At 41.4% G+C, this 17,244-nt stretch overlaps 1 protein-coding gene across 1 annotated transcript; it reads right to left on the minus strand.

Annotated features, from left to right (window-relative positions):
- Positions 1-7,066, minus strand: LOC310773324 (uncharacterized protein; the record flags this gene model as incomplete). Its single annotated transcript, XM_083633198.1, has 3 exons — positions 6,932-7,066; positions 1,266-1,844; positions 1-47 (listed from the first exon to the last, which is right to left on the minus strand). Exons 1-3 carry the CDS (start codon positions 6,996-6,998, stop codon positions 1-3), a joined length of 693 nt encoding a protein of 230 aa, XP_083489324.1. The 5' UTR covers positions 6,999-7,066.
- Positions 7,067-17,244: the final 10,178 nt, after the last annotated feature.

Raw genomic sequence — 17,244 nt, forward strand, 5'->3', positions numbered from 1 at the left:
TCAACTGTAGAACATCTTGGGAGCGCAGGCTATAATGGCCTTGGCTTCTAAGGAGGTGTGTACACAATTAAGTAGGGACCAATCCAAGAAGAGTTTTATAAATAAAACTCAACCAATGCCAACCTGCGTACATACAGAGACGGCCAGTCAGCATACAAGGTACAATGGTGTGTAAGATGTTTACAACCAGTGACAAAACGTAAGGCACAATGATACGCTGTGTCTAGCGAGTCGCAGACATTGGGCAGAAGCATTCATATATAACAAGTCACCATAATCTAACAGAGGCAAGAAGGTTGCAGACACAAGGTACATGCATGTCTCAAAGGACTTTCCGGAGAATGGCCCTAACTAGACAAGCACACAAAACAGAATTATAGACAAATATACTGTAAAATACACACAAACTCAGCAAATATTGGTTACTCCTGTGTGGACTCTCGTGTGTCTCTTGAAGTTTCCTTCAAAACCAAAACTTTTACCACAGTGACACAATGGTTACTCTCCTGTGTGGACTCTCATATGCGACTTCAAGTGTCCTTCTTGACTACAACTTTTACCACAGACTGAGCAAGTAAATGGTTTATCTCCTGTGTGGACTCTCATATGTCTCTTCAAGTTTACTTCTTGACCAAAACTTTTACCACAAACTGAGCAATTAAATTGCTTCTCTCCTGTGTGGACTATCATGTGTCTCTTCAAGTGTTGTTCCCGACCAAAACTTTTCTCACAAACTAAGCAATCAAATATTTTCTCTCCTGTGTGGGTTCTCATATGTTTATTCACATCTCCTCCAAGACCTTTGCCACAGACTGCGCAATTGAATGGTTTCTCGCCTGTGTGGACTCTCATGTGTCTCTTCAGGTTACTTTTTTCACTATGACCTTTACCACAGAATGGGCAATTAAATGGATTCTCACCTGTGTGGACTCTCATATGCACCTTCAAGGCTACTTTTAGACGATAACTTTTACCACAGACCGAGCAATTAAATGGTTTCTCCCCTGTGTGGACTCTCATATGCACCATCAAGTCTCGTTTCTGACTATAACTTTTACCACAGACTGAGCAATTAAATGGTTTCTCTCCTGTGTGGACTCTCATGTGCACTTTCAAGCCTCCTATTTGACTATAACTTTTACCACAGTCTGCACAATTAAATGGCTTCTCTCCTGTATGGACTCTCATATGCACCTTCAAGTCTCCTTTTTGAATAAAACCTTTGCCACAGACTGAGCAATTAAATGGCTTCTCTCCTCTGTGACCTCTCATGTGTCTACTCAGAGTTCCCCTGTGGTCAAATCTTTTACCACACTCTGAGCAACTAAAGCGTTTCTCACCAAGGTCTTCATCATTTTTCAGTGAGTCTAAACCTGAGTGAGGTTCACTAGTCTCCTTCCAATCATCATCGTCTTCAGTCTCAGGTTCAGGAGAATCTGGAATATTTTCATCAGTAGGTGGTTGTAAATCATTAGCTGGATCCAAGTTCCTGGCTGGTTCTGATACTCCACAGTCCTCTCCCCCAGCTTCTGTTTTTATCTGTTCAGTTGAGCTGCTGGCTAGAGGCTCTGCTTCTCTGTACTCCTCAGTTTGGCTTTGATGAAGCTGTGAGGACTGAGGTTTCTCTTCATCATCTTCACTCTTCACAGGGACAGGAGTGAATGGGAACTGGGTTATATGGGCCTCCTCCAGCCCTTGAAGCTGCTCTCCCTCCTGACTGATCCGGAGTTCCTCCTGTTCCTCTTTAATGTGTGGGGGCTCTGGGTCCTCCTGGTCCAGACTGGAGCTCCACTCCTGCTCCTCAGGTGGAACCTCTTCTTTACAGACCAACAGCTGCTGGAGGTCTGGGGGTACAAATGAAATACAGACACCTTCACATGAAGGAAAACTACAGTACCTAAACTTACTAGTGTTGTAATTGAGACCACCTAAATTGATACAGTCAAGACCAAGACCAGAGCATATCCGAGGCAAAACCAAGATTTTCAGGGTGGGCGAGACCGACCAATGCGACTAATGCGAGAATTTTCAAGAGCATGTAATCAGAGTGACGGCTCAACATTTACACCATTTCTCTGCTGAAATTCAAAAATACAAATGGATGTACAATATGTACTTGGTGCTTTACAGTGTTTCCCCTAGAATATTTTTCAGGCCTGGAGGGACCCCCCGAAACAAAACCTAAACAGATGGCTTCGGTCAGATGGCGCAGCAGGTAGTCTGAAATTAATGTATATTTGCCTAACACATTTTTGTTCACTCTGTGGTATATTCAAGACTTAAAACAAAGTGATCACAAGGAGGAGGATTTAATAATAAAGTGCATTTATTGACAGGGATTTAAAGAGATACTTTTTTCTGCTGAAAATCAATATATATTGGAAATTAGCTGTGTTCTTGATGAATCCAGGTCAAAGTCCTGACATTTACTGTAAAACTGAGTAATTCTTCTTCTCTTCTCACATACCTATGCAGTTCCATACAATCCAAAAGGCAAAAAGGACAGCTGTAGACTCACATTTCCCTCTCTTTCTATTGGCTGAGCTCTTGATCAGTGACGTCACCAAACCCAGCCCGCCCATCTCTCGCGCCTAGGCCCCTCCCAGCCAAAGTTTATAAAAGTGCCTGCACACCACGCTGGGCCTATGGAGTGTGGAGAATTGTTGGATAGAGAGAGATTTGTGGAGCGTTTTGATTAGAGTACAGTTTTAGAGTACGTCAGATAGCCTAGGTTGTGTTTGTTTGTAAAAAAAATAAAAAATAAATGTCACATAATATGTGAGATGAGGAATTACTCCGTTTTACAGTAAATGTCAGGACTTTGGCCTGGATCCATCAAGAACACAGCTAATTTCCAATATATATATTGATTTTCAGCAGGAAAAAGTGTTGAGTATCTCTTTGTAGTATTTAGTAGTTTAGGTTTAGGTTTAGTTTTAGAGTACGTCAGATAGCCTAGGTTGTGTTTGTTTGTAAAAATAAGAATAAATGTTCGTCTGTGTTTGTTTGTTGAGTTGAGTTTAGTGGCCAGGGACAGGTTAGGGATAGTCATGGGTCGAAAGTGTTGTGTTCCCGGGTGCAAAAGCTACACCAGTGTGCAGTGCATCAGTTTCCCGGAGACTCGGACATCAGCCTGCGACAACTGGGCCTAGCAGATCCGTTGCCTCGAGAGGGTGTTTGGCTGCAATCCTGCATTCCCCCACGGATAGTTTCTCTAACCCACTGCCCCAGTAGGGCAGCGGCGGTATCATGGTCACCACCAGCAATACGCTGTGTTGTTTTACGTGAATATTTGGGCTGGTTAGAATGCATTTCAAGAAACTGCTCTAGCTTTCATTGCAAAACTTCGGGCAATGCTAATTAGCCAACTCTTGTCTTCCTCCATCACGCTACAGTAGCATGTTAGCCAGGCTAATATGCTCAAGGCTAATTTAGCCTTGAGATACACTGAATAACACAGACCCCGACAGCTTTGACTGGTGTTGGCTCGCTCCACCAGTGGTCCCGATGCATCCATACACTTATATTACCTTCAGATAAAGGTTGTAAGCTCACCTGTAACTATCGATGACATAAGTTGTAAACGCATCCCAGCGTATCGGTGAAATTTTGGAACCCTCACTATTGTGCTAACGCTAGACTATGCTAATGCTAACTTTAACAATAACGAACAAGGCTCATTCAGGGCAGGCTTAGTTTTATAACTTTTACCTGCTGCTCCTGCACATCACAGCACAGGCTAAATGATGCTACATAAATATACATTATGTAAAGTCATGGCATAAATGTGTTTTTATTTCAAAAGTGCGCGTCAAGTAAGCTAGTCTTGTTGGAGTGGATATCACAGTGCAACCATGTTACGGTCAAACTTCCCACTTCATTATATCACGTTCTATTTGCGAGGGGTTTATATACCCCCCATCGCTGTATGTGTGTTTCCCTTAGTGTTTACATTTCATTTCATTTTCTCCAATATTCAAATATTCCAGAATTGCATGTTGTGTTAAAAATAAATATTATTTCTATCTAGCACTTTATAGCCCGATTTGATTGTTTTCTTGTAAAAAGTTATGGCGCCTCAAAGATTTCTGGGAAATATCCAAACAACGCTGGTGTTTGGACAGTAGAAGGGAGGGGGGGGGGTGGATTGGGGAGAAACATCTTCCGCTCCTGTGTAGGAGCTCAAAGAGCTGTCTCGCAGTGAGGAAGAAAAAAGGTCCAGAGTGCTCCAAAGTCCAAAACTGGTGTGGTGAAGGTGCTCTTTGGTGAGGATCACAAAGGTTCAAAAAGAAGAAATCTCCAAGGCAGTCTTCTGGCAGGAAGTAAAAAGCCTTTATTTACTTAGATGGCTATATCATTTTGAAAAGCTTAAAAACATAGCTAGTGCATGTTAAAAGAGCTGGGACATGACCCACGCGTAGCGGCACAAACAGCCTTCTTCGGGGTATGGCCACCAGCACAAGGTTTCCCCTATTTAGCAAGAGATGATTGCAAACACCTGAGCAGAAAGCCAGTGAACTCACAGGTAAAGATACACAAAACACCCACTAGATGACTCTACAATATGTATAGCAGACAACCAAACATGATGCAGAGAAATATGGAAAACAAACGAAAAAAGGGGACTTCAGACAAGACAGAAAACATAATATCCATCTGCAGCAATACAAGCAACATACCAGCATCAGAACTACAGAAAACTACAAAAAAGGACTGAAATCAATTTCTTCGTTCAGTCCTGGATATACTGTGGCCTGCATTTGGTGTATATAGAAAGTTTCTCTCTGCAATTACAGTTTCAGTCGATCACCACCCCGAATGTTCTTTTGGATGGTTTCTAGGCCTTCCACCTTAAGGCCATCTGGATTACTGTTATGTACATGAAAAAAATGCTTAGCCATAGGGTAATGCAAATTAGCTAACCTAACCCTCCTGTGTAGGAGCTCAAAGAGCTGTCTCGCAGTGTTGGGCAAGTTACTTTCAAAATGTAATATACTACATATTACTAGTTACTTTAATTTGAAAGTAATAAGTTACTTTACAATATTACTTTCTGTGTAGAGTAACTCGTTACTTATTACACTACTTTTGCATTACTTTTACCAAAACAACAGCAGCAGCAGAATGACATCGCCGCCCCAGAACCATCCCCAAAAATAATTTCAACCGCCTTGAAGTCAGTGTGAACAATCCAAAATTCTAAATGTTATTATTTTCCTTTGTTATTGTCATCTATAGTGGTTATTTGCATAAAAACAGACAGTTTGATTAGGAAATGATTGTATCTTTTTTGTGCTTTGATTTAATAAAATGTAACTAAATTTGTAACTTGAGTTACTTGACAAAGTAACTGGTATAATATTACTGAAATACTATAAGTAATAAGTTATATTACTGAGCTACTGCTAAAAGTAATATATTACATGTAATATGTTACTTTTGTAATGAGTTTCCCCCAACAAAATCAGCAGACACTGTGTCTTGCCACAGACCCAATAAGGTCTGTGGCAAGGGCGTGGGAAGCTGGGTGCGGTGGGTGCAGCACCCCCTGGTGGCAAGAGATGGAATAAAAAAAAATCTTTTTTTTACAGTGCACCTGAACGCAACATGCAAAATACCCGCTGAATAAGTGTCCAAATGTTCATGTAATTCTGGCCAATACTCCACTTCTGTTATAACATTTCAGTCTGGAAGATATCATCTTTATGACTAAAAGGCTAAATGAATAGCTTAGAAAATGAATAGCCCCGCGGCCCATGGTACTATTAATCTGGCCCTGGATATATGGGAGGAATAGCAGGTAGGCTATCACTGTCCCTGATTCCTGAGGGTAAATTGAGTAATGCTGCAGAGAAGAGGAGAAGGCACTGAATAATGACATCACAACAGTATAATCCTAATGTTAATTTAAAATTAAATATTCCTCTAAATATGGCTAAAAGTCCAAAAAACGTCAAATTTTCGTCGCCGCGCCCCCTACCTAAAAGTACTTCCAGCGCCACTGGTCTGTGGTGTAAAAAAACGAAATTCTCCTTTAAGTGCCCTAATTGGTATCAAAAAGGTGACTGTCATGAATCATTGCTGCCATTTATCTTCTTTGGCTCAGAAAGCATGGATTTTTGCATTTCCAATAATATTCCAACAATAAAATGTACACACATAGCTCCAAGTGCAGTTCCCTATGACAAATCAAGTATCCCCCTACATGTATCAAGTGAGTTTGATTTGCAACGATTGACTTTTGATTTTTAATATTTATTTGAAATTGGCTTGTTTCCTGGCCTAGTGGCTTTTCACTGGTCTGAGAACGGCAAGCCTGGATTTCTGGAAACAAGATAAATTAGGTTTTAATGAGGTTTCCAATTAAATAAATAAGTATACTATGAATCGACCAGTTAAGTCACTTAATTTTTTTACACTTGCCAAAATGTAGCTATTATTATCGTGTAGAAAGCATTTCAAGAAATAACATACTGTCTCCATTGTATTTTTCAGCTGTTCTGTTTTCATTCAAATATTAAACTATAGGATCATCTTAGTGTCCTTATGTTCATTATGTTGGGTCTCATAGTTAGATTACTACTTTATTCTTTATTGTAAAAACCGAACTTTATCGTGCTTTTATTTTGAAGGCAAATCACTAAACCGGAAGTACAAGTGTGGGAGATTGTTTCTCAGTTTCACGGAGATGCAAAATATTGCATGTTTCCGGTCGCTACGAGTCTGGAGAAAAAAATACGTGGCGAAGAGTCTCACATCGAGGCCAGTGTTGGGGGTAAGTAACTCATTACAAAAGTAACATATTACATGTAATATGTTACTTTTAGCAGTAACTCAGTAATATAACGTATAGAGGATTTCAGTAGCTCACAACAGGAATATCATAAAGTGTGTGTGAGTCATGTGAAAATAACATTTACATTTCACCAACCATAACGAGCTTCCTCTTCAGTTCGTCGCTGCTTCACCGCTGCTCTCAGCTTCTGGACTGTAGACATTTTCACACAGCGACAGACAGCTTATTTCCTCCTCAACTATTTACTGAAAAACGTCACAGCTAATGTTCGCAGCAAACCATTCCTGAGTCCATACGAGAGAGGAGCTCTTCTTGCTCCAGAGCACCAGTTTATGTACGGGTGATAGTATTATCCAGAGTCTTCTGTTGGTTCATTAACGTTGTAAACTAGACTTTCAAAAGGGGAAAGCATCGGGAAGGTAGCCCTCCGTCGCCTGTGTTGTGTCAGCGAATATAAGCACTAGCGAATATAAGAAGTTCCGGTGAGATTTTTCAAAGTAAAAGAACGATTCTGCACAATTCTAGAGGCGATTGAAAAAAGATTATTTTCCACATTAAACTAATAAACTAAGCATTTGCTATACAATACAAATTATGTTTGTGTATGACAATAACTGTTTCAATAACATTGAGAACGTTCTTGTCAATATCTTAATAGATCAGCGAGTGCATAGCCTTTACAAATTGGACGCTGGACAGGGTTGTGTTGAAAGTGGCAGCACAAACGATATATGCACGAGCTCGGGTAGACCCCCTCTATCACATCACACTCTCAGCTAAGCTCACTGAATGTACTCTGTTACACACTGTTAATGAGTTAATTGTAGCATGTGTCCATATGGGAAACAGCAGCCAATAAGCTGTAGGTCCCTGGATCTCCCATCCTGGAACTCAAAATGGATAATCTTTCTTTTCATTTATAAATGTGAGGAAATTAATGTTGCATGTAGAAGTAACATACATAACAGTAGAAATCGATTTTTTTTTTAATACGGGCATTCTTGAATGAGCCAAAGTCTCACCCTCTTCCGGTTTAGGCATACATAAAAAACCAAGGGATTTAATCCACCATTCTTTTTTCCATAGACATTTCATCAAAATCCTTATAAAACAATTGTTTCACTTGGTCAAACCAATTGATTCAGCTATATTTAGAATCACCATAGACCACATAACATTTCACTCTGACCAAAACAAACAAACAAACAAATGCATGTTAAAAATATATTTTTTAGACATTTTGTTTTCCAGTTTTGTTCTGAGTGAAATGTTCTATGGTCTCTCCTGATTCTAAATACAGCTGAATTGCTTGCTTTGACCAAGTAAAACCATTTGTATAAGCATATTATTGCAAAATATCTATGGAAAAAAGAATGGTGGATGAAATCCCTTGGTTTGTATGATTAAACCGGAAGAGGATGTGACTTTGGCTTGGTTTTAGGTATCATGTAACTTTTATCCAATAAACTTAAAATATCAATTACAGAACTGATGCAAACATTTTTCTCTTCATTCTGACGTTTCAGCACAAAGTGGCTCTATGCCACTCTATCCCTCTCACTCTCCCTCAGTCTCTCTCGTGAGCCTCAGACTGATGACATCATCAGTGACATCATCACTGAAACATAGCCTCAGCCTTAGGGGCAATTAGGGCAATTAATCTGACCTAATTAAAAAACCCGGCTCCGTCAGGCCACCTGCACGGGTGCTCTTTACACCCCGTTTCAGCCCGATCGCACGTAAAACGACATATCTGTGGCCAGACAAAATTCTTGAAACAAACAGAGACACAGAGTCCACATTGCCAAATTTATAGATAGATAGATAAATATCTATCTATCTACCTTCCCCCACCCCCCGTTTTTCCACGTGTTCCGCAATAATCTGACACTGCCTGATGGTTTGTTTTCACATAACCATCTTGGGACGAGTCGCTCAGGAAACCATGCAGGCAAAAATATGACTAGGGCTAGGGCACTGTTTAACTTGATTTGAAAAAGGGAAAATGTCAAACATAATGGTAGCTATTGTTTGTAGTGGCACGCCGTGTCTAGGGAGTGGCCTGGGGTGGCACGGGCCACCCCTAGAATCTGATTGGCCACCCCAGGTGCCACCCATATGATTGGCTCTCTACCCAGTCAGTAAACCAAAGCTTCCGTGTATAGGCACAATCCAGTCTTAAACCTGAGAGGCAGTAATGAGCCATAGTAGTGTCTAGCCTGCCGAAAGCCCCAGAGAAGAAGATCTTGATTTGAAGATTTGGCAGCAGCTGAGCAGCAGTCAACTAACGCTAAACCAACGTCGTCTTGTCTTGTGAAGAAGATTGAAGTGAAGCGTCCTCTGTCTGATTCCTGGCGGCTTATTTATTGTGAAAAAAGTGGAATGCACGCACATCCTAGTAGACAGGTGCTGGACCAAATGAGATAACTTAAGAAAAAAGATAGAGGTCCGCACACTGCATAATGCTCCCGATGTGGATTTATTAAAAGCACAACGTTTCAGATGCCACGTCCTTCATCAAGGTGCAATACAAAACAGGTGTGGGGGAGTGGTATAAATACCTGGGGAAATGGGAGTGTCCCAATTGATTAAAAGATACACAGAATGCACACTAGGGGGCCCTATTGACCAGAGTAGACAATCAAACAATCAAATTTTCTGTATACTCATTGTTGATATTTTTCCAAGCTCAGGTTTTCCTCATTACCATATATAAGAAATACTGAACATGTGTAGTGTGTAGGCTATGATATATACATGATATGCTAAATATATGATGTTTAAAGAGCTATATAGGCCTACATTAGACACATTGTCACTGCTGAGCCTTGCCCGTATAACACTGTTTGTTTTCTCTGTTCATTGTTATACAGGCCTGTAGGCCTAATGTTGTTGTTTTTTCTAGGACAACCAAGTTTGTTTGATTGTCTACTCTGGTCAATAGGGCCCCCTAGTGTACATTCTGTGTATCTTTTAATCAATTGGGACACTCCCATTTCCCCAGGTATTTATACCACTCCCCCACACCTGTTTTGTATTGCACCTTGATGAAGGACGTGACGTCCGAAACGTTGTGCTTTTAATGAATCCACATTGGGAGCATTATGCAGTGTGCGGACCTCTATCTTTTTTCTTGGCTTATTTATTGTGGCATGCGTGAGTAGACTCTTTGATAGGCTACACATGACATAGCTACTGTGCCAGTGGTTTAAAGAAAGACAACATACCTGCCAACAAACATGGAGATTTTCACTTTGAAATTAAGCACCCTCGCTAAAAAAAATATCATGACTTGTTACGGTAACGGTAGGCTTGAAACTTCACCCTGTCTTTAAAACTAAGCCTGCTACTAACAGGGTAAACAGACAATAAACCTGTGTGCTAGGCTACGTGATAACGTGATAACGTGGTGTTTTCACTTTTCATCTCAGCTTGCTAGTTGCTAACATGAGCAAACCTGTCGTCAGTCATTGTTTGGTTGTCAATCCAATCCAATCCAACTTTATTTATAAAGCGCCTTAACAGCCACAGGGGCACAAAGTGCTGTACAGAACAGAAATAAGCAGCACAATAAAATACGTAGAATAACTAAAAAGGAATAAAAATAGAAAAAACATAGGCAACATTAAAACAATAAAACAATAAAATAGATAATTAAGAATATGTAAAAAACAAAAGAAACAGCACTAAAATCATTAAAAAACGATAAAACAACAGTAAATCAATAAAACAATAAAATCAACATCCTACATGGTGTCGAAAGTCAGGGAGAAAAGGTGTGTTTTTAAGAGGCTTTTAAAGTGCGACAGTGATGAGGCCTGCCTAATCTGCAGCGGCAGCTCATTCCAGAGTTTAGGGGCGACAACGCCGAAAGCACGGTCCCCCCTGAGCTTACGCCTAGTTTTAGGCACAGTTAGGAGCAGCTGATCAGCTGACCTGAGAGAGCGGGAAGGTGCATAGAAGTGCAACAGCTCAGAGAGGTAGGGCGGGGCAAGGTCGTTAAGGGCTTTAAAAGCAAATAAAATAATTTTAAAATTAATCCTAAAATGCACGGGGAGCCAGTGGAGTGAGGATAAAATCGGTGAGATGTGCTCATGCTTACGAGTGCCAGTTAAAAGACGCGCAGCGGCGTTCTGAACCAGCTGGAGGCGAGCAACAGAGGATCCACTCACTCCCATATAAAGTGCATTGCAGTAATCCAGCCAAGTAGTGACAAAAGCATGGATTACTGCTTCAAAGTGCTGTGCTTGTAGGATGGGCTTAATTTTGGCCAGCTGCCTCAGCTGAAAGAAGCTTGATTTGACCACAGCCTTGATCTGGCTGTCAAATTTAAGGTCAGGGTCAATCTTCACACCTAGGTTCTTCACTATAGGCTTAACATACTGCGCCAGCGAGTCCAGGTCTACTAACGGGGTCACGGAGGGGCCACCAAAGACCATGACCTCGGTCTTTTTATCGTTAAAATTAAGAAAATTCAAGGCCATCCAGGACTTAATGTCATCAAGACATTTGAGCAGCGGCTCTATGGAAAAGCAGCCAGATTTTTTGAGCGGCACATAAATCTGGCAATGCTAATGCTAGCTATGTAAATCTGTCTTGTGTAACTTTGTAGGCCTGATGTGAGCATGTCAAATGTATCCATGCATCCACAAGGAAATCTATTGTGCAAGAGATATAAAGTGACATATAGTATGTCTTCATGTGACTATTACAGTATGAAAAGAAATCAGAACATTGAGGATTTCTTCTCCATCAAAACAAAGAAATTAAAAACTGCACAGCAGGACAGAGCAGCCAGCAGCACTGCTACCAGTCAGTCACAGTCAGTCTTAAATTATGCTTTAAACACAGGAACGTAAGACACTGTAATGTTACTAATTAAAGTAGATACTGTATATGTAGTCTAGTTGGGACGAACATGGTAAATTAACGCTATTCTGACGTGTGCCGTGTGCGTGCACAGTGCGAGCGAGTGCATGTGTTTTTTGGCTAAAAGTCCAAAAAACGTCAAATTTTCTTTGTCCCTTCCTGACCACCCCTTCATAAGTCTGTGCCCCACTTGTGCCACCCTGGTAAAAAAAAAGTCTGGACACGCAGTCCCAGAGACTTTTCCCTTGCAAAGCATTGGGTTGCATAGCGAGTAGTGCAGCTTCAGCTTGCAAAGTCTGGGTGTGTCTTCAAATGACCCAGAATGCTTTGTGTACATTTGACTGTACACTCAACTAATGTTCTTTACTATTCTCCAGTTCATTTCTAATTGAACTTTGAACTTGAAAGATACAGTAGCACTCTGGCCATGTTTGTTCTAAAAAGTACACCCAGTAAGAATTTAGAAACGCACCGCGTGTGTTCACATCAAACATGTGACTCCTTGACAGGCCAGACCACCACATCCGGATACTTCACAAAACGTCAACGGGTTTTCCCCCTTTTAGGGCGAAAACACAAGCCACTTGCCGTTGACTTCAATGTAAAATAGCAGTACAAAAAATCCATAGAAAAAGAACAGAATTAATTTAGTTTATAAATGACCCAAAGACACCATGACATGACAATTAAGGTTAGGCCCGGTTATGGTTTGGGTCGGGATTTGAGGTCTCGAACACCAGGTCTCGAACAGGTCCACCACTCCCACCCCTTCTCCCTAGTGTGACTTTCACCTACTTAAACCTCAGACTGTTATTACATCCATGCCGGCAGGGGGTCGCTGCGAGGCGACCTCCAGACGGTCCTTCTTCAGTGTAACCTTTCACACCGGCAATAATGACACTGAGGGTGTGACATATCAGCATATTTTGATGCCCCGGGAGTGAGACCGGGTTGGGTTGGGAACAAATGTTTGAATGGTTTTGAAACTGTTAACATGTATGCTACATCTGATGCCATGATAAAACACTTGTTTGCATTATCAATTAATTTTTTCTGAATTCTGAATTGTATTATGCTATTTAGAAAAACGAATAGTCAGATAGTCACAAGACAATAGTCAGGAAACACTAATAGTTTACAAATTCAAATTCCATAACTTTTCCAGGAATTTCATGACCGTGGGAACCCTGCCATCTGAAAAGCTTGCCTGGTGTTCATGTTGCTGAATTAAGTTTGTCAGTTTGGCTTTGAAAACCTCATATTTGATGGTGCAGATTGATCGACCATAATGTTGCAAATCATATCACAATTGCAGTATCAGTCAATATTTATTTATTTTCAAAATCACAATAAACAGAATTATATACCGGTACTTAATACACAAATATACTGTAAAATACACACACTCAGCAATTAGTGGTTACTCTCCTGTGGTATCTCATGTGTCTCTTCAAGTTCTTTTCATAACCAAAGGTTTCACCACAGACTGAGCAAGTACCGTAAATTTCGGACTATAAGCCGCGGCTTTTTCCCCGTTTTTTGGCCCTGCGGCTTATCTATGGATTTTATCAGCTAACGGCCGCTCGGGGACCTCCAAAATCTATGGATGTTGGTATGAGGCAGAACGAGAGCAAGACAGACATTACGAGAGCGAGACCCTGATTGGATGATGTTGCAAAAAATGTGCCTCGCGACCTGATTGGAGCACTGTGCCACTACGCTCTCTCAGCCACTACAGTAAAACACCCTCCCTCCTCCCTCGCTCCGGGGGGAAAATGGCAGCGATTGAGCCTGAAAGACAGTCTGAATGATATTGAATGTAACATTCCCAATTCTATGTATTACATTCTAAAAAACTAACGGCAACATTTTGGAAGGCTAAGCCACACAACTAGCTCGTTGTAATCTAACATCATGCTTCAAAAGATGGAGAACTGGCTGTGTTACGACGATGGCGGCGAGAAGAAGAAGGAAAGAAGGAAATCGAGCAGCAGCACGTAACCTTGGCATCAGGGTGTTGACACAGAGAGCAGACGGCCGAGGTGTGTCCACCGTTCAGATCCGACTGAAGGCCAAAACAGTCGCCACCGAAATGAAAATTGAACATTTTAGAGGTGGACCATCCTGGTGTTTCAGATTTATGAGACGAAAGGGACTGTCCGTCAGGGCGCGGACGACTGTGTGTCAGCAACTCCCTCCCGACTACCAGGAGAAAATTACAAACTTCGGCGAATTCACACAAAGAAAGATCAAGGAATATTCCATCGGACCGGAGCAGATCATAAATATGGATGAAGTGCCTTTGACGTTCGACCTGCCTCTCACTAGGACTGTTAACAAGAAAGGTGAATCGTCCATCACGTTGAGAACCACAGGTCACGAGAGAACGAATTTCACTTGTGTTCTTGGCTGCACAGCATCTGGAGTAAAGCTCCCGCCGATGGTGATTTTTAAGCGTCTCACAATGCCAAAAGAAAAGATCCCCAGCGGGATATGCTTGTTTTGTTGAAATGTTAATAAATGGGAGCTTCCCCAAACAGCCATCTCTTTCCCGACAATCCCCTCTGTGCACGAACCCTTACATATGGTAATTAAACATCAAAACACCCGCGGCTTATAGTCCGGTGCGGCTTATATATGTAACAAACAGGCAATTTTGCTGCTGCGGCTTATACTCAGGTGCGCCTTATAGTGCGGAAATTACGGTAAATTCTTATTCTCCTGTGTGGACTCTCATATGTCTCTTCACGACCAAAACTTTTACCACAGACTGAACAAGTAAATGTTTTCTCTCCTGTGTGGACTCTCATGTGCACCTTCAAGTTTCCTTTTCGACTAAAACGTTTACCGCAGACTGAACAATTATTCAATTCTTTATTTCAGACCCAGGGAGATCCATATCACAGTAAGAAACAGTAAAACAGCACAGTACAAAAATAAGAAAATAACAACAAAGGGGAAACATGCAAGGCCTTCCACAATGTTCAATGTCTAACATACAGACATGTTCAATGCCTAACAATGGTTCCACAGTCTGGAAAAGGATCTGACAGTGAAATTAAATGTTTTCTCTCCTGTGTGGACTCCCATGTCTCATGTCCATCTTGACCAAAACTTTTACCACAGACTGAGCAATTAAATGGTTTATCTCCCGTGTGAACTCGTGTCTCTTGATGGTTCCTTCTTTCCCAAATCTTTTACCACAGAGTAAATAAATGGTTTCTCTCCTGTGTGGACTCTCATATGCACCTTCAAGTCTCCTTTTTGACTATGTTTACCACAGACTGAGCAATTAAATGGCTTCTCTCCCGTGTGGACTCTTATGTGTCTCAGTAGATTTCCCCTACGGTCAAATCTTTTACCACAAACTGAGCAACTAAAGCGTTTCTCCCCAAGTTCCTTATTGTTTTTCAGTGAATCTAAACTTAACTGAGGTTCACTAGTCTCCATCCAATCATCATCACCGTCTTCAGTCGCAGGTTCAGGAAATTCTGGAGTCTTGCCATCACTAGTTAGTCTCTTAAAACAGACTGTCTCATCTACATCCGGCATCCGGCGAATGCAGCTAAACAGTCTGTACGTTACACCCCCAGAACATGCACAAGGAAGTTGGGAAAAAAACCTTCAGACTGGAAGGAAGTTCGACGGAATCCGACCAATCACGACACGTGTGTCCACGAAAAATATGTTCCCCCCCCGGAAACTTAAACCGATGCAGGTTGCTAATGCTAGCAGTGCTTTAGATATACAGAATTACCATGGAAGCTACACCGACGAAACCGGTGAAAGAAGACCCTGATAGACGTAAACGATGTATCCGCGGCTTGGAGGAACCTCGTGCAAGACGTGCACTTATTCCAGAGTTAAACGAAAGTGATGAGGTAACGTACGTTAGCGAATGCAGCATATTGGATTCTGATTGGACTAATGAGCGGAAGACCCGCCTTTCTGCTTCCCATTCCGGTTGGTGCATGCTTCTCCCCCACGTATTACAGACGGTATGGTGGAAGCATTTGAAAATTGCAGAAGCCAACTCGTCTGTTTTAAGAGACTAATCACTAGTTGGGTGTAAATCATCTGAATCTTCAAGTTCAACTTCACTAGCTGGATCCAGTCCTTTTCATCAGCTTCTGTGGACTCTCACGTCTCGAAAAATGTTTAGCAGTAAATCTTTTCATTACATGCATGTCTCAAAGGACTTTCCGGAGAATGGCCCTAACTAGACAAGCACACAAAACAGAATTATAGACAAATATACTGTAAAATACACACAAACTCAGCAAATAGTGGCAACTCCTATGTGGTATCTCATCTCATGTGTCTCTTGAGGTTTCCTTCAAAACCAAAACTTTTACCAGTGACACAATGGTTACTCTCCTGTGTGGACTCTCATATGCGACTTCAAGTGTCCTTCTTGACTACAACTTTTACCACAGACTGAGCAAGTAAATGGTTTCTCTCTTGTGTGGACTCTCATGTGTCTCTTAAAGTGTCCTTTTTGACTACAACTTTTACCACAGACTGCGCAATTGAATGGTTTCTCGCCTGTGTGGAGTCTCATATGTCTCTTTAGGTTACTTTTTCCACTAAAACCTTTACCACAGAACGGGCAATTAAATGGATTCTCACCTGTGTGGACTCTCATATGCACCTTCAAGGCTTCTTTTAGACGATAACTTTTACCACAGACCGAGCAATTAAATGGTTTCTCCCCTGTGTGGTCTCTCATATGCACCATCAAGTCTCGTTTCTGACTATAACGTTTATCACAGACTGAGCAATTAAATGGTTTCTCTCCTGTGTGGACTCTCATGTGTCTCTTCAAGTGTCCATCAAGACCAAAACTTTTACCACAGAGTGCACAATTAAATGGCTTCGCTCCTGTATGGACCATCATATGCACCTTCAAGTCGGATTTTTGAATATAACCTTTACCACAGACTGAGCAATTAAATGGCCTCTCTCCTGTATGGACTCTCATGTGTCTCTTCAAGTGTCCATCAATAACAAAACTTTTACCACAGAGTGCACAATTAAATGGCTTCTCTCCTGTATGGACTCTCATATGCACCTTCAAATCTCGTTTCTGACTAGAACTTTTACCACAGACTGCACAATTAAATGGCTTCTCTCCTGTATGGACTCTGATATGCACCTTCAAGTCTCGGTTCTGACTATAACTTTTACCACAGACTGAGCAAGTAAATGGTTTCTCTCCTGTGTGGACTCTCGTGTGTCTACTCAGAGTTGCCCTGTGGTCAAATCTTTTACCACACTCTGAGCAACTAAAGCGTTTCTCACCAAGGTCTTCATCATTTTTCAGTGAGTCTAAACCTGAGTGAGGTTCACTAGTCTCCTTCCAATCATCATCACTGTCTTCTGGTTCAGTACAGTCTGGAGTCTTGCCATCACTAGTTGGTTGTAAATCACTATCTGAATCTTCAAGTTCAACTTCAACTTCAATAGCCATGGTCCTTGCTGGTTCTGACAATCCACAGTCCTCTCCATCAGCTTCTGTTTTTATCTGTTCAGTTGAGCTGCTGGCTAGAGGCTCTGCTTCTCTGTACTCCTCAGTTTGG

The sequence above is a fragment of the Poromitra crassiceps genome (assembly GCF_964638095.1).
Source record: "Poromitra crassiceps genome assembly, chromosome: 3".
In the NCBI taxonomy this organism is placed as follows: Eukaryota; Metazoa; Chordata; class Actinopteri; order Beryciformes; family Melamphaidae; genus Poromitra; species Poromitra crassiceps.